Here is a 19,126-nt window from a genome sequence, read left to right on the forward strand (position 1 = left end):
TCTCTCATTAGAGCTACCAGCTCTTATACAAACATCATGCAGTCTTTAAGATCACTGGAAGGTCTTACATGTCTTAAACCAGTCCCTTTTTCTCCTTATTCCACCTGGTCAAACAGAGGTCTATGCACAAAACACTGCTCTATAACCTTAGATCATGTTAGGTACTACAAAGTACCCCTTTTCCACTGTGACTCCCAAGAGTAAACTGAGGAGACAAAGGAAAATCTAGATACTAACAAAACCTCCTGTGGACTAGGAGGTTGCTGTAGCTTGACCTCTTAGACAAAATGAGAAATCAGAAGAGCAAACTTTGAAAAATGCTGTAGTTGCTATTCTTGAAAAAGTCCAAATCTGACTATATTGTTTTGCAGCTCAAGCACCAGTTTTTTCTAATACAATAATAAATTTTTAGTTATTTTAAACAACATTTTCTCCAATTATGTCTTCCTATTTTCCATTGTATGTACAATGACTGTTTGTAACAAACCTGCATGCATTTATAGACTTATCTTCCATACTATCAGTCTTTTCAAGCTAAATAGATGATGCTCTTGATCCTCTTGGGTGCTTTCTTTGACTTAGTGCTCCTGCTTTCCTATTAACTCTTTCCAACTTCTCACCCCATATTTTTGATGAAGCCTTCATAACTCTTGAGTACAGCACACTATTTCCGCTGCATTTTACAAACATTTCCATTTAAATCATCCAAGAGCAAACTTGGCTTTGATACCATACAAGTAACTCTATCAATGCCATCTTCTGTCATCCCAGTCTTCTTCTGCTTCACTAATGTACATTTGGTCAGTCGACACCTTACTTTTCAATGTGATGTGCAATAGTTCCACTTGCCTGCTTCTTTGATTATGAAATAATGTCTCCAGTTTACCAAGACAGTTTTAAATACTAATCCTATATAGAGTGGTTGTTGCCAGTATGACATCCACTTTTATAATCTATTTACATTCTACTCTGTTAGCATGACAGAAAATTACTTGTGACTTTAATATCTTGCCTAAAGAAATCCTTACTTGTTTTTTGGCCTTGCTTTGCACAACAAAAATTCCACCCTACTCAGACTGATTCAATTTGGATTTAGATTGGATTTAGATTTTTCAGATTGGATTTAATTTCAATAATACATGATATCCAACATTTACCAATGAACATTTATCAATGAACATTTAGAAAACAGCTGGGCAATCAATAAATCTGTCTATTAACTGAGTGAAGGTAGCACAAAGTTAAGGTCAAAGCAACATATGAAACTACAGTGAATTGTGCTTAATCAATGCCTAATAATATTAAAATAATTTCAATAGTTTCTGGAGATTAAACATACCTCCTCTGAGATACAGTAGATATTGAAACCATTTGCATGCATAACTATACAATCCTAGACATTTAATTAAATTGAAAAGTCTTTTGTTTATGATTAGGACCTATGCTCTCAGACATAGTGTCAGATGTAAACACAAAATCTGGAGCAGTAGGAATATGGGTGATTTATTAAAAATCAAGTTAAACAAACAGCTTTCTAATAAGCCAGAGAAAAGCAGGTTCTTCCCCAAAAGAAGATTCCAATACCTTCCCCCAAGGGTCTTTTAATTGACTGGATAAAGTCAAAGGAGATTTATCAGTTTACCTAACAAAATTAAATAAATGCTAATATGTTCCTCTATATCACATTCAGATAAGCATCTCGTAAGTTCATCAATACTATCACAAATGTAACAAGAAAAGAAAATCACTTTACATCAAAGCAGCAAATTATAATCCATTTAATCTGTTCATTGTAGAGTAGAATATTAACCTTGAATATATATAATAAAATGTTATAATATATGAATAAATAAATGTCCTTTTTCTTAAATAAGACATCTTTTGAAGCTTATGAATAATAACCTTCATAAGAGTTAATAGGATGGTAATCTTAACCTCAAATTACCAGCAAACAACATAAATTTGTGTTACTTTCATAAGGTGTAAAAAGGTGGAAACAGAACCTATTATCCAGGGATCAGCTTTTCATTATACTATTAAACTGATGGCATCAAGAAATGAGGAGATACTTCCAATAAATAAGTAAATTCACATGAATCTACTTCAGTAGACTTGCAACTAACACAATATAATGCCATAATTATAACAGCATTTGAAAAGAAAATGTAGTTTAGAAACAGAGCTACGCTAAAATTACATATTATTTCCAAAAGGAGTAATGTCTGACAGTTCTGGTTAACATACAAATAAAAAAAACAGTGATTCTGTGCTTAAAAAAAAATAATCTTAGCTTGACATTTCAGAATCACTGTAGGATTACCCTTCCTAATGACAACCCCAAATCTGAACTTCAGACTCATTAATAAAACAACATGCATTTCTATGAATTCTCTCCTTTATAACTCTACAGAGAAATCTTTATAATATCCATTGCTCATGTAAAAGGCGCAGAATTAGGCAGACAACAGGCACACAATCCATCCTTCCACTCTCACAGGAAACAGGACCTTTGTGTGGCTTTCTCAAGAACAAACCATGGAACAACCTCAAGAAAACAGCATTCACAAAAAACACAGACAACAGCACAGCAAGAACTATATATTTTGAGAACACGAAAAGAATCAACATCAACCTAAGACAAGACTTTTAAATGTTATGTACCTACTACATATGCCAGATACACATACTTCCTATGATTTAGATGGATTGTAGTGGCACATATATCCTAATCTGGAGCACATAACTACTCTCCAATTAAGGATAAAAGGATTAAGTCCAAAGGCACTATTTTAAATTTTTCTTTTACCACAAAGTTGTGAGATGTTCTGAGGTCCAAGATGGGCTTGAAGCCCCCTGACTTTTTCAGGATCAGGAAGTACCTTCACTAAAATCCTTTCCTTGTTCCTCTTGTAGTGCAGGCTTTATAAATCTGCATTTAGAAGGGAAAAAAAATCTGGTTCAGAAGAGCAGAAAGACTTTTAAGTATTCCATATCACTTCAGTCTGTGCCTTGAGAGCCTTGGACTAACTACAATACTGCCTCAAGGTAACTCCAGTAAAAAGGCTGAAGGGGCCAGTGCCTGGAAAAAAAAGAAATCATACACAAATGTGCTAATATACTGAAAATATGTATATCCTATTTCCAAAACTTCTTCAACAAGTACATGCATACAATGCAGATCTTTCAACTGTATTCAACCATTCACTACCATGCTCCTTCATAATGATCCTTTTCTGTGCTTTGAAAACAAGCTCAGGCTTTTCCTTCCCATAGAGTATGTTTAGTTCACCTGTTTCTTCTGCATTTCATGATATTTCCACTGCAGTGTTCTCAGAGGAAACCAGAAATTTATTGTAAGACCTAATTGTCATATTTTATTTAAATCTTGTAATTTTTTATAGCTACTGAAGCATCAAACACCTTCACTGTCTGGTTGTACTGGTACTGCAAACCCCAACAAAAGATGCTGATATTCCATGCATTGAAATGAAAGGACTAAATTTGTGCAACTTAGAAAAACAGCAAAGATCCTATGAATCCTACAAACTAAGAACTTATTTACTGCTTTAATTTTGCAGTGGCAATTTCAAAGACAGTCAGTAGACAAAAACATTTAGAACAGACTGTCATTGTTTCATCCACAGTAAGACCAAAAACTGAAAAAAAGTTTGACGTATAAGAATTTTTATACACTAAAAATTAATCTTTAAAAGTTTGAAATGTAACAACTTTTAGAATAACTTGAATTCAGAAGCATAGCATTCAAAAACTGAGTTTTAAAAAATAAAAATTATTTCCACAAAAAGCTTTGAAGTACAATTAATTGCAAATCAAAGTTGCTTTTTTCTTCTTCACAATGAAAACTTATCGTACCTCAAAAAATGTACCACCATTCAATTTTAAAGCCCTTAAACGAAACCAGGCATTCATCTCTGAGCTTATTTGTTGTTTTGTTTTTAGACTTCATAGATAACTTTTAAAGAGATGTCAATTACCAGCACCTGGAGTCAGTTCTGAGATAAACCTGTATGAATTATATTTTTTAATGTTTTTTTAACACAAAAAGTAGAAAACTCACACAGAAAATACAGAAACCTCTGAAAAACTATTATGACCTTACAAAAAGAGTGAGAATAAAGAGATCAAGGCGCTGTGAAACTCTTCCATACCCCTCACTTCCTGTCCCATTAGACATTGTCAATGGAGAGTTTGCTGGTTTGGTGATAAAGATATTTGCACAACTAAGTTCCACCTAAAAAACAGAATGAATGAATGTATCATGCTTTTTTGTTCAATTTGAATGTGCACCACTTTTACCAGAGTGATTTTTACCGAAACAGTTATTTCAAGTTCACATTTAGTAACATTTCAAGATTCAGATGAGTTATCCTGAGTCAGCCAAGCATTTCATTGCCTCTGCAACAGCTCTTCCATCATGAAAACCAAGGAGAATGCTTTTTAAATATCCCATCAATTTAGTCAAAATGACCTTGAGTTTACTACAAACGGAACATGTTCCTGGCAGTTACAGGTCACCTGAAATCTAGTAAATTGATCAGGCAGCTGAACACTGAGATTAACACTTTTAAAGTAATTTTCAAAAAACCATTAGGCTGTATTCCAACTTAAGCAGCCAGGGTATTGGAAACTAAATGCAGGCTCTTCATATATCACCTCTAAAGTGTTTTCTAATTTTTCACCTACTTGCACTACTGTGTGCTTAATAGATGGGCTTAATTAAGCATTGTTTCTTAATAGAAACAGTGAGTATTAAGGCTTGACTGAATGAGTATTCATCCTGCCCACCTCCCTGAAAGATACAAATACAGAGGTTTCACTTAAACAAACACACAAGGTTGTACATTTTGTGATCACTAGTTCATCCAATTAAAACTTAAAAGTATTGGTTTGGTTAGTGTTTGCTTGTTTTTTCAAGATCTGTTTTCTTCTCTGGGAAACAGGTGTGCACATTAACAATGCATGAATTGCTACAAATATTTATGAACACATCTTAAATGTTATGGTATTCTTTTCTGCTTTCTTTAAATTTGTTTTTTTTTTTCTTCATTGAGCTTTGAAAATACCTTTCCTTCCACTGTGCTTTTTTTTCCCAGCAGTCTTGGAGTATAACTAGGAATATATGCCTCTGAAATCATGCAAGCATAAAAGGAATTTAAGATGCTTATTATTAAAATGTCAAATGCTGTTGGAGAGTCCTCTCCTTGTAAATACATTGGACTGAAGTTTAGATAGATTATACCAAAACTGGCAACATAGGTCTAAAGGGGAGGGGGGGGGGGGGGGGGGGGAGGGTGGGGGAAGGAAACAAAAAAATCACCACCAAAGCAAAAGTTGCCAAATGAAGAATATTACCCTGATCCAGTCACATTCTAAGCCCACAAAGACACAGTTATGGCATGCGACTAACAAAGTTTCCTTCTCAAATTATTCTTGCTGTAGTCATCCAACCAAACACAGTACCATACCCACTGTTCTGTCAATAATTTTTTACTTTGGTACATTATTCTCTATTGCATACTAAAGTTAGCAATATAGCTTTAATTTCTGCATTAAAATGCTGTGTTGAGAAAGCAGTGAATACCCTGCCAAGTGAATTTTTCAAAATATTATCAAGTTGAAAAATTATAGAAGTAAATTGGGATTTTCTTTCTCAAAAAATACCACGCATTTTGGACCTAACGGTATAAACACAACTTACGCCAAAACTTTATTAAATACAACTTTATGCCAAAACCTGCTCATGGATAACAAAGTCAGGATAGTAGCCAAGATTATTTTGTGGCCTCTATTTGAAAAAAGGAAACATTCTTTTATAATGTGGATATCACTAAACTGCTTTAACAGATCTTTGAGGAAATAATTTATATCCTCCCATAATTAATCCTCTGGGCAACCTAAATATTTCAGCTAATGGAAATAGCTAGCTAAGCTATTTTATAATCTGCTAAGCTATAAAACTGGCCTGATAAGAAGGTTATCATATCATATTGTTCCTCTAAGATCAGTTGACAAAAATTATTTGTGGGTAAATTATAAGAATAGCTGGTTTAGCACAAAAAAAATCCTAAATAGATGATTTTTAAAAAATTTTTCATTACCATACTATCTTCAGTTCAGATAGGAAGATAGGATTGAGTGCAGTAGAACTCAGTATTGAAACTGCCCAGATAGGTACGTGAAGAGTACATTTCAAGAGTTGAAATGAGAAGGGGGAAGAAGAGCTAAAACCTAATTGCTATTGTTGGGCCTTTTCACTATGATTCACCATATTGAGCCAAACATGACCACTACAAGATGCAAGCTGGTGCAGACACTCAATCTAGTCATTTGGTCGTGTAGCATGCTCCCCTGCAATGCTGTCTCCAGAAAACAGCACAGACAGGAATAGCTGGAAAACCCTTCCCCTCACAGTCAGCATGCCCTTGATCTGCTGCTGACAGCCTAAACAACAGGCGTTCCAAACACACCCCCCACACACCAAGTCCAGTGAGGGCAAGTCTTTTGCCATTAACAAAGTATGAGCTCTGGTAGACTGTTCCTGAAAACCTATTATTATACTAAATAGCTGGGGGGCAGTAAGAGAGTATGAGCCGGCAACCAATTTAGCAGCACACACAATGGGCTTTGTCTCCAGGACATGCAGTAATTTTAAACTTCAGAGCAAGACTGAAGTAGTTCCATATCTAGTTGGATATTTTCTTGTGAAAGCTCCATTTTTCAGCTAAACAAAATATTTTTTAAAAAATCATGTAAGTTCATTGATCAGTTAAAAGGGATTTAGTGTAATTAAAGACTCCATAATTTCAGTATTCAAAAGCCTGATCATTAGCCACTTAGTCATCCTGTGGTCATGGAGTCAAAGACCTAAAATATGCTGTACACCTATTTCATCAAAATGAACACATTACTTTAAAAATACATTTCTGGATTCATTAAGATATCACAACAGCACTACAGAGAAAAGATGCACAGGTGTGGGCAGAAACAATACCAAAGAGGTTACAGGTGGCACCTGCTTAGAAGCAGTTTGAAATATAATTCTCAACTACACAACGATACGGAGATACTTCACACTGGAACATTAACAACTGAATGAGAGATCTCTTTCTGCTTTCTTTTTCTTCCATGTAATCGAGTTGTCCTAGCTCTCCTGTTCAGTCTGTCAGATCAGTTTTCACTCCCAACTACAACTTCACCAACTAGTTAAGTGAAGAGAACACTTAACTAAAAAGTACACAAAAGAAAGGATGGATGAAACAGGCAAAAAGCACACTACCAACTATGGTCCTGTAGAAAGCTGATTATATTTGCAATCAGTAAAATAAGGAAAAAAAAAATAAAAAAATTGAAATTTGAAAAGCCATTATGAGTTTCCCATCACCCTCTAAAAGCACAGGTGATATGACCCACACTTATGTAAGAATAACAAGATAGAATACAGATTGTTTTTTTAAATTCTGACACAGAAATGCAAAAATATGAAAAGCTATTTTCACACCTTGCCAGTTACACTGATTTAATTTCTATGCCATATAATGAATATTAGAACACACTAGCAGAAAGAAATCCAGAGATTCAATTACACATAGAGGAATAATAAAGAAGATTAAGAACAGAAGATAAGCAAATAACAAATTTTTGGTGAAAATCAGTTTCTAAAGTCTGTTGATGCTCCAAAATTTTAAATGGAAAAAAAACAGTCTCCTTCTTAAAAGCTTTAAAGTTTGAAGTTCAAGCACAGTAATTCTTAATAATAGATTTATTGAGTTGATTTTAAGCTTCTACTGAAAATAACATTTCTCATGAAATGCTACAAGAAAATTCAGACGCAATCATAATAATCATATATTAGATTTAACCAGTAGTTACAGTGACAGCTTACATACCACTTTTCCCAATGGTAATAAATTTAGTGGAGATTCAGACTACAACCAGAGATAAAGTTAGAAGTCTAAAGAGACTAAGCTAATTTTTATAAGGAAAAACAGCTTAACAAAGAGATATTCAAATAAAAACTTTAACAACAAATTAAACATGAAGTACTGTACACTTGAGTAAAACATTTATGTGAAACACTTTCAAAGTTTTCTAAAAAGGATGTAAAAAAACCCAGGATTTAGTCAGTAATATCAATATTCTCTTATAATATTTTTTTGCCCTTTCTGTCTCCTTTTTCCCCTCTTCAATCTTTTTCTCATATTTCTGACTGCAGTCTTTGGAACATATATCATACCTTATATGACTGTATGGTATCTTCACAATACCAGATAACAAAGTTAGCAATTTTCTACTAGTACTATTTTCTTAGTAAGCTAAGACCAGTTTAGAAACTACCAACATTACCCAGAACAATATTATTGGTAATGTCATGTATATCTATTTAATTTACAAGTCAGAAGGGGAAAAAAAAGGGCAAATATCTGAAATTAATTAAGATCAAAAAGGGGAAAACTTACTTAGCATATTATGCAGAGACAAAAGTGGAACACTATATGCAAACAAAAGGTGTATTAGGGGATGAAAAGGGCACAGGGAAAATTTCAACAGCTAACCTAGGTAAGGAAAGCAAAGGCAACAAAGCTATCCTCAAATGGCAAAGAAAATCTACATCATAACTTGCTTCCAACCAAGTGCTTATATACTACATATACAATCCTCTTCCAGTGAAGAAACCTGAGGAGGTAATTTTGAAAAGCTAAAACATTTTTGTTAAATTAATAAGCACCTGAGTTCTTGGTCATTTTGGACAAGTTTAAGATAATCTATTAGCATCTCTGTAGCACTCCAATAAGAGAAGTCCTTTAGTCCTTTTTTAAAAAGCATTCTCTAGAGAAAAGCATACACTAGACATATTATTTATATTTAGTGCTGGAAGACTGAAGACAGCTTCTCTCGAAAGGTTACAAGAACTAAACCTTACTCACTTTTTCAAAGATTTTAACTATATACATATATATATATATATATATATATATATACACACTTCAGCAGTTAGTCAGCTGAATAGTGGGACATCTGCATCAATTAAGCAAGTAAGTCTTATTAGCATGCCACTAGAACTAGAGAAATCAGATACTAACATCAGGAAAACAGCATTCACTGCTTTTTAAATGAATCTTAAATCTTCTGTTCTGTAAGCAAAAACCTTGCATTATTTGATTTGCACAGACAGCAGTTCTCATACCCAGACATCTTATTCACTTTATTTGGATCAGCCACTTTAAATGAATATGTACATTATTTCAGGTGGGAGTGTATACTGAGTGTTCATGGACATAGCAGGATGCCAATTTCAGCTGAATACCCTACAATTACATATAAATAAAAAGTAACTCCTCTTAATAGAACAGAAAGTTGGAGTTAAGAGAGAACAGAATCCTAGATTATCTTCTACTTGATTTTTAAAGTCAATTCAGTATTTATAAACAGTGATTTTTAGTCCTTATAAAAACTTAACATTTTGCTCACAGAGTTAGCTGAGGCACCTGCAATTGTGCCTATTTAGAATCTTCTATTGCTTCTCTCAAGCACAATCTATTTAGTATTACAATGCTGTAAAAGCACACAGAAACAGAACACTTACTTCAGCTGTGGTATGTGAGAAATGCCTGTAGTTTTAACATGCTGGGTCCTCTTTCAATGAGATATAATAATATTAGCATAATCTCCCAGAGTAACTTACTAATTTTTTTTTTTAATTTTTGCTCTATTTTGAGCAAAATTTGGAAAAAAAAAAAAAGGAAATGGCATGAAAAACTACTTACTAGGTAGTGAAAACCCATATATTGCTAAAAGAATCTCATACACTGAGTAATATATAAATTATTTACCTTGGTTGCAATGTCAGCTTTATAACTGTCTTGCGTGGCAAAGAATCTTGAGAAGCCTGAACATCATCCTACAAGAGAACATCTTTGAATTTGCTTTTGAATACACTTCAGTAAGTAATATATGAGCTTTGCCTATTATATGCATTTTGTGGAGTACAAAACCATGTTAACACCAGAAACCAAATCTTGTTTTAGCCCATTACTGAGGACAACAAACAACAAAATTTAATAAACTAAGTACTTCACACTGACAAAAGTAAGACACTTACTTCAACCAAATTACTGGGAAATATTAGTTTTCATTTAAGATCTTCATTAGATCTTCATTAGATTCCATTATCAAATTATTACACCGGTAATAATTTGTATGGAAAAATTTCATTTTTGCATACAAGCCTTCACAATCACCAACTTCCTTCAAATTTTGCAAATACTTATCACATATTTTTATTAAATTTCTGCTACTATAAATTTACTCTGAAACAATATGCTCCTGTGCACTTACCACAAGCAATCACTGTATAGTCTCCTGTGAGCTCTCATTGTTACCTTATATTGTACAAGAAAAGTTTCAAAAAACATAATTTAGGGTGTGGTGTGGCACAGGGCTCACTTCCACTGAGGAAAGGCAGAGACAAGACGTTGCTGTCACTGCTGCATAGCCTAAGAGAACAGCCAAACTGCTGATTCACAGTGCATTCCAGTCAGTTCTTACAATGGTGACCACTACAGACTTTGAAATTGAAGTGTAGAGTTGTCAGTTCTCAAAACATCCTTAAAATCATGTTTTTCAAGTCTAGCAATTGTCACTTACATTTACATTTTCTTTCTGCACTCAAAGAACTAAGACTAATGTACAGGAATTGTGTAATGGTTCTAGTTTTATTTTTAGATTTTCAATCTCATCCACGATCCAACCAAAGCTGGGTCATTCTGGGATCTTTAAGAGTCTTCTCATTATCAGTGTATTGCCTTCCAAGTGATTGATTGTTTGCTTACTAGTGTAGAGTTTGTAAAACTTAACATAAGAAGTACAAAGAATTCATGAGAAAACCATGATGCTTTTGTGTGGAACTAATAATTAAGAAGAGTAGAAAAAGTGCAAGTGGTGTCATTCCAGAGTTCTTCAATAGTGTCTTATTCCCAACTTCCTTTTCTCTGCCTCCAAGAAAGGGAACTTTTCCCTGGTTGTCCCTGCTACCTGCTGGAATGCTGCTGCTATGGTCTTGTGCTCTGTTCGTCTAAGTGCTTTTGACTTCTTCAGCCCTCAAAAACAACAGCCACTTTCAGTCTTACAGTCTTCATCATTTGTCTTTCTCAACTCTCTTGACATTCATTCTGAATGCCCATCTCTGAGCAATTCCTGATGTCAGCTTCCATCAGCCACCAAAGTACCACTCCAAAATGAATGCCTTTGAACTTCCAACTTACTCAAGGTTTGCAGAGGTGTTCTGTAAGTTATCCTGAAGTTCTCCTGTTAGCAGTCTACAAATACCACATTAAAAAGCTTTTGTTGCTATTTCCAATGCATAGTGGAGATACTAGATTAATGATACACTGCAGATATTGTGTGGCAAACAGATAAATCTTAATCTGCTTTTGTAATCACCTTATTTTTTTGCTTTATATAGACACAATAAATTCATTGCAATAACAACTTCCTTTTTAATTTCTGCTTTCACAGTGGTAATAATAGCTTATTGAATTAGTATGCTCCTAGGCAATATACAGTTGAAACAGTAATTAGTGCTTCTACAATGCAGTGGTATTAATCCAGACTGATGAAGAACAGGGACAACAAAAGTTTATTAAAATGTAACATCACAACATCTTCCAATATAATTCAGAGCAGCAGTAAAACCTTCATCCCATGAATGCCTTCAAAATATTCCCACTTTATGAAAGTGCACATTCATTTTCCAAAGAGGAGAAAAACTAATATATTTGTGACACACAAGCATGTAGCATACACATGCAGCATATATTTATACATATATATTTGTATAAAAGTAATAAAAAGTATAAAGAACTATTTTAACAAAAATTTTTATATATACATGTGACTGGAAGAATAGTTCAAGATATGACACACCTGGCACAACCAAACCCGTAGAATGTATGTCATGTTTATTAGGTCAGAAGTGTGAGATAATCATATCATAAAGACTGTCTTAACCCTGCTGTGCTTATGCACAAAGAACTTAAAGCATCTCATTTTGTCTATCTTCAGGGTAAATGCACTAAGTAGACTTCCTAAAAATTCATAGCTGTCACACAAGAGCACTTTTGTTCAGAAAGTGAGGAAACTAAGAATTCTGAAAGGAAGCAATATTAGCAAGTGTGTTTCTTCAAGGTGTTCTTTACTGTAAAATAGGTCTCAAAATGATACATGAGGATCCATTGCTGACTTTATCATCCATTTCATTGAACAGTCCTGTTTCAAATAATTTCAGCAAAGTAAAAAGAGCATTGCATTGAGGTATTGTCTTGACCTAACCTTGCAAACTAAGATTAGACTTCTGTTAGGGATGGGAATTTTCTTCTTCCCACGTTCCTCTGTGAAGCGAAGTCAAATTACAGGACTGCATACTGTTATATATTCACTTATGTATATCCCTTAAGTCATGCCCACAAGAAAATTAGAACACCTGCTTTTACCATCTAACTCAAAAAGGGGAACAAAATAAGTCCCTTTCCTTTAGCCATGTGGGCTTTTTTCAGCATCAACTGCTGACATGTTCACTTTTTAATTTCCAGTATCTTCAGTTAATGCCAAGAGTGATAAGTAGCACATTTCTGAGAAGGCATTAGGTGCACATATAATTCTGACATTTCCCAGGGTTACTCAAACTGAATTCAAAAGACATAGTTCACATTTCATTTTTGGAAAAAATCAAGGAAGAGAGCTCACCATCTTCAGGAGTGGAGTTGCTGTGTCATAGTTATAAGCACTTTTGTCTTTTAGGATAAGAATATGAACAGAGTCAATTATTACTTTCTTCAAATTCATTATTGAATGGAAAAGCCTGTTAAAACATTAAAAATCTTAGTTAGTTTTCAATTGGTTTTATTCAATGCTGTAACATCGAAATTTAAAAACATTTAAGAACTCAAAAATTATGAGTTGCAGAAAAATAAATAAGAATTTTAGCATCAATATAGCATGAAATTAAGATCAGTTAAGTAGCAATGGGTGACCAGCCTGAAAAATGCAGAAATATTTTGAATTATATTCTTGTCTTGCATACTGAAAGTGAGGTACAGCTCCTCCTGTATGCTGTGCTACCAAAGGTGTATTCTCAGAATACCAAGTATTTTTTCAAAATGCTAATCTTAGGAAAGTTTGCAATTTGTATATTTGATTTTCAGTTTCTATAGTGGAGACAAGCCTGAAACATTTGTCAGAATGTCAAGACTATGTTTACACAGGATTAAGAGAACAATCAGAAACACAAAAAATATAAGCTATAAACTATATAAACTACCAGGATGTCTACAAATTTCTGAGGAGAGAGAGCTGGATAATTTTATTTGTAAAGTGAAAAAAGCCTTTATTTCACTCTCTCATAACTAAGTGCATTGTGAATATTTATGATATAGTAGATTAAAAGTAAGGAATTTAAAAATACTTTTCATAAAATAGTTCTAAACAAGAGTATTTTAGATGCATTTAAAACAATTACTTATTTAATGAACATGCTCTATCATCAGTCTACCATCATCACCTCAATTAATCAAATTTACTAGTTCTTAACATTCCAATATGAAGCAATTTACTGAACAAACCCATAAATTAAAGCATGTGTATACAGAGACATACATATATCATGAAAAGTTCTCAAAAAATTCTATGAAGATGCTAGCAGAATTTCTCAATACTTAGAAATACCCACCAGATGAGACAATAAACAATGACAGACAAGTAGAAGACTTTCAACACAAAAAAGATTTCCCACTTTTAAGATAGGTAGACTACAGAGGGTGTGGGATTTTCCAAAGAATATATGCTTAAATTAGCATATCTTTGATTATTGCTTATGACAGAGAAATACAAAAACTTCTACTTAGTGCAGAAAAATTCTGTTATTAAGGAAACGTCAGTAATGTGTCTACCTTTTGAAACATCAAAATTTTGTTTGGACATCAAATTCTTATTCAGAGGGTTCAAAAATATTGCCTAAATGAAGAGCATGAGTAATCAAATCTACTTCTCATGTAGAGCACCTCTACACTTTCAGTGGAGCACATTGCTGTATCAAATTTGTATGTCTGAAATAAACACTTCGATTTTAAAAATGCAAAAGGAGATTAAGATTTAAGTTTATGTATATATAATAAATTACCTGGTGCCATAATCCACAACTACCCAATCTTTGGCTGTTCCTGTAATAGCATCATGATGCTGGAAGAGTCCAAGGTTCCTCCTAGCCTCTGTCAGCAATTTATAGTTATCCACAGAAGGAAATACACTCATCTTCTCAGATTTACTGGACTGTACTAAAGCCAAGGAATAGAGAATTTCAGCTGCCCTGGAATTGCAGAGAATAACCAAGTATTTTTACAGGGTTAAAATGTAAAAAGCAATACATGCTTGATCTGAAGAATAAATGGTAAATAGTTCCATAAGCTCTATAAACCTTGTTCTTGTACATTTTAGAATATCTTTGTACTGTAGCTTCCTGCCAGACTTCTGTGGTGGAAAATGGACCTTTAAAATAAAAGTATGACAGTGCAAACTAAAATACACAGTCATAAATGTGTGAGAGGTATATGGAATTGGTCCTAAAACCTCACAGCATGGTTAGAGTGCCTTACAAGAAGCATATATTTTCCATTTCAAAAAACAACTTATTAATCAAATAAATTTGTTTTAAATAAATATCCTAATCTGTATACTACTGAATATCTATTCTGCCATTTGCACTTAAAGCAAACTAAATTCTTCTAAAGGCTTAACCCTCTCATGCAACTGCTCACTACATAGTCACCTGGAGAGAACACTGGGTTCCGAAACCTTACACTGAACAGAATGCAGAGCCTTTCTCTTCTATTTCTGTTGCAAAAACCTAGCACTAAAATATTACCACTAGATTTTCACTTGCTTTATGAGAATCTAAATTTATTTTACAAAAAATATCCCCATAATTGCCAGTTATTATGGATATTTAAATGACAAAAATGCTTGCATAAATTCTGGGAAAACATCTGTTAACTTTTTTCCTATCTTCTCCTAAAATGTTATAGTTCTCTTTTTCCAAGTCTGAAAAGTGTCTGATTATTTTTCAAAATTTATTAGAGGTTAATGAATATTTCTCGAGTACTTGAAGCAACAAAGATGATGCAGGTTAATGACATAAAAAGCAAAGAAATCACAACAACTATTTTTCTTGTAATGTTAACTTCTAGGCCTACAAGTAATAAATTAAAAAGTAAAGGAAAATAAGTTAACTTTTTTATTTACAGAAGTTGTCAGTGAGGGCATGTGTGGAATTTTAAACTATAGAAAACAAAAAAAATTAACAAAAAACACTTGGTTTTCAGACTATGCATGGAATTAATTGTTAACATGAAAAATTCCTTTAGATTTAATTTTCTCTTCATCTTCATACAATGCATAGACAACAGCTATATAAAACTGTAACTACCATGTACCCAAGTAAACTGAAAGATGCAGTATACATGTAACAGCCTAAACTATTCTCATATTGTCAATATTTCACGAACAGGTGAAGACTTTGCTCCTGAGGGTTAGATAATTGCTCATAAACTACATAGAAAATCAAGGTGTTAAGAAGTTTTAAGTCCTATATTTAATTACCAGTGCTAGATTAACCCTAATCACTGTAATTTAAATGTTGCTTAATGCTAATTCCTACTTCTATGAATCCCTCCTACTTTGTCCTCTTGCAGTTTAATTTGAAAGAAAAATGAAAATATTTTAGTTGAAAAAAAGTCATCAGATGGTCACTCATCTAGTGAATGAATAAGCCCTGTCCTAAAGCATTTTACCTTTTTTTAAAAAATCAAATTAGCCACTAAACACTGACCTAACTTTGCTATAAAGAAGAGAACATAACAAATTTTAGTCCTCAAAATAAGGTGAGATTTTCTTCCCCACAAATAATTTTAATTTAATTTTATTTTTTATTAATAAGGACATCTCTCAGATGCAGAATTTTCCTTTCGTATCTCAATACTTTTCTAAACACCAAAAGTTCAATCGTCAATGATGAAAGACACTCAGAAATACAACACTGTATTAGCGAACACTTCAGCTTACAGGTAAGCATCTAATACCTTTCCATATAAGCTGTATAAAGCCTTGGTTTTCTCACATCTGTTTCAAAATACTGCAGATGACCTAATACAGTTTTCAGAAATTTTCCACTTCATTTTAATTTGTAGCATCTGTCCCTGATAGGACACTGCAAATAGACCAAAGTTTGCTTTGCTTATTTGTCAAGGCCTACACTAACTTACCTTACCTAGGTCCAGTTTATATTTAACCTAAATAAATAATATTTCCAAGAGATTTTGAACTCTCAAGATGTAGAATTTTCCATCTGTATAGTTAGAAGTATCACTGTAGTATTCACCTTCTAAATTAGTTCAATTTTCTTTTTGCAGATTTATGCAATTTTTCCCTATTTACATTAGTAACTAATAAAACAAAAAAAATGTGTCCCTAACTTGTCTCAAACTATGCTGCTGTCCTTTGAATCTTTTCATTATATTGAATAAACTTCTGGCCACATATTTTATCACTCTCTAAACTACTTCAATCCATCCATCCCTCCATCCATCCACCTCTCACTTAAGATTAAAAAGTCAATAATGACTCAAATCCCTGTCAATCTCTATAATAAAATCCTTAAGCTTTCTTACACTTCCTTACTACACCATCCCCAAAAAAACTCATTTCTTAAACAACCAACTCTTCTCTTGCTTAAATGGTTAGTTTTGATATTGGGTCCTGGGCTGAACATTATCTCCTGGCTATTATGTAACAGGGAAGTGCAGCTTAATTCCAGTATTGCTGGAAGTTAGAAACCTTCATCCTTGGTAAAGAGCACACACACACGTGTATTTACCGTCTGTTCATGGCTCCTTCTCTCACAAATATGGACATACACCAGACAGATAGAGGGATGTTAGCTCAAACATACTATGGAAATAATTATCATCAATTTGAGGATTAAATATGATCCTACTATATTTCCTTTGACTTTAAAGAAAGAAAAAATAAAAGATAAAAACCCTACTCCTGCTGTTCTCATAGCTAATGTAACCCTCATGAAGATTCTCATGGTTTCGGAGAACAACGCTGACAAAAAACCTGATATTAAAACAATGAGAACACATCTATACATTTTTTCTTAGATCTTATTTACAAAGGATAATGAAAAACTAAAAACTTCCCAGGTACTTTTTAAAACTATACTTTAATACATAAGAACACTGACATTAGTGCTTCTCCAGAGATTCTTTACCTATATCTTTTTCAGAAGTTGAAGGCAACTGAAACATTTAAATTAAAGAATCTCTTTATTAATGTAAAGTTTTAAATACTACAAACAAACTCATATGAAATTTTCTGTAATCTATGTAATAAAAAACAGGAGAATGACAAGTAACCAAACCTAAAAATCTTGAAAAAATAGACTATGATGAAGCTGAATGAAATTATATCCTTGGTGCATTTTAAGAAACAGAAAGGAAATTACTCTAAACTGAAAAAACAATTAGCTAGATAATTCAATTTATAAAAATATTATCTGTCCTTCTTTTCCTGTTCTCTTGTGCATCTTGTCTTCTCCTACAGCAGTATTAAACAACGTTATTTTCACTGAAAATTAAAGATTCCTATGATGAATCATCCACATTACCGCAGTAAAAACTGGATTCCTCAGAAGAAATAAAACAAGTTCTGCTAGATACAGTTCCTCTTCTGAAAGGTACTTTTATCTGCCTTCAAAACACTACTTTCCAAGCTTGCTTGGAAATGCCACTTCCAACACCTCTCTTGCCCGTTGGATACTGCAGCATCCATTACAGCAAAAAAAATTGTAATCCTTCAGGAAGGCTATACATGGAATGTTCAGGATTTACATCATATCCATCTGCCCTAGATTTCCTTCTGGAGCTCTATAACACAGTTAAATCATCTGACGTCTGCTACAAGGGAGAACCATTTAAATACTCCTTTACCAAAATTCAGCAACAATTTTTTTCTTTGAAGAAGATGCAGACAGTTTTCAGAAGAACAGTAGTCTTAGATCACTTGGTACTCACTATTCCTGGCTATTTCTCAGCTTCCTGTGAGAACCTTTTTACTTGTCTCTAAAAAAGTTCACACCATAGCCATAATTCCTTACTTTGTTTTTTAGCACATGTGGCTTTTGCTTTCCCTATTAAACTGCCTTTGTTTCAATTAATGAGTTTTGTAGCCTTCACCCTTCCGATTCTCCTCAAGATCCTGTTGGTGGGGGAGCGAGCAAGAGGCTGCCTGAGTTAAACCATGACAAATACTTACACATTAATCTCTCCTGTGTGCCAAGAAACTTATTATGAAGGTACTGGATGGCAGGATTTACCTTATGTAGGATTCCAAGACTCTGTCCAGGCGTTTATAAAAGGGTCGTGATGTAAAGTACCCACTCCAGTAATGATGATCTCTGTCTGCATAGGTGAAGAAGTCTCCACTTAAAACAGGAAAAAGTGAATTGCTGCTCTTTTCACCTAAATTGCTTTCTTTGAGCAGCGCTTCAAAGTAATCAGATAAAGTTCCAAACTGGGCCTGAATGAAAATTAAAATTACTGTAACAAAGTTCCATTTTCATTATGCAGAAAATACAGAGACAATGAATATTCTTGGTTCCATATACATTTCAGAAACACACAACTCTTCCAGCAGATTTATAGCAGAAAACCTATCCTAAAAATTTTTAAAGTTCCTCTGCACACTTTTCAGACAAGCAGGATAGCATTTCAAAACTCAATACAAGAAGTATTTTCAAAAAAGGCATATCAATTCAGTACAAGAAAGAGATGGATCTGTTGGAGCATGTCCAGAGAAGAGTCACAAAAGTGGTCAAAGCAACACCTTCCCTCTGAGGAAAGGCTGAGAGAGGTGAGGTTGTTCAGCCTGGAGAGAAGGCTCTGGGGACACCTTGCTACAGCCTTTCAGTACAGAAAGGGCCCTTGCAACAAAGATGGGGACAGGCTTTCAGTTGGACCTCTTGTGCTAAAACAGGAGGTAGTGGTTTTAAACTAAA

At 33.7% G+C, this 19,126-nt stretch overlaps 1 protein-coding gene across 1 annotated transcript in view; it reads right to left on the minus strand.

Moving 5' to 3' along the window:
• MAN2A1 (mannosidase alpha class 2A member 1) overlaps positions 1-19,126 on the minus strand; it is a 107,059-nt gene that overhangs the window by 44,963 nt on the left and 42,970 nt on the right. Inside the window, exons 9-12 of the mRNA XM_071448570.1 lie at positions 18,446-18,648; positions 14,195-14,380; positions 12,763-12,877; positions 9,852-9,919 (exon numbers count right to left, since the gene is read on the minus strand). Of these exons, the coding sequence (XP_071304671.1) occupies positions 9,852-9,919; positions 12,763-12,877; positions 14,195-14,380; positions 18,446-18,648 (572 nt within the window). The remainder of the gene's footprint in view (positions 1-9,851; positions 9,920-12,762; positions 12,878-14,194; positions 14,381-18,445; positions 18,649-19,126) is intronic.

This window comes from Agelaius tricolor, unplaced genomic scaffold (assembly GCF_023055355.1).
Source record: "Agelaius tricolor isolate 1412-34295 unplaced genomic scaffold, bAgeTri1.0.p SCAF_27, whole genome shotgun sequence".
Classification (NCBI taxonomy): domain Eukaryota; kingdom Metazoa; phylum Chordata; class Aves; order Passeriformes; family Icteridae; genus Agelaius; species Agelaius tricolor.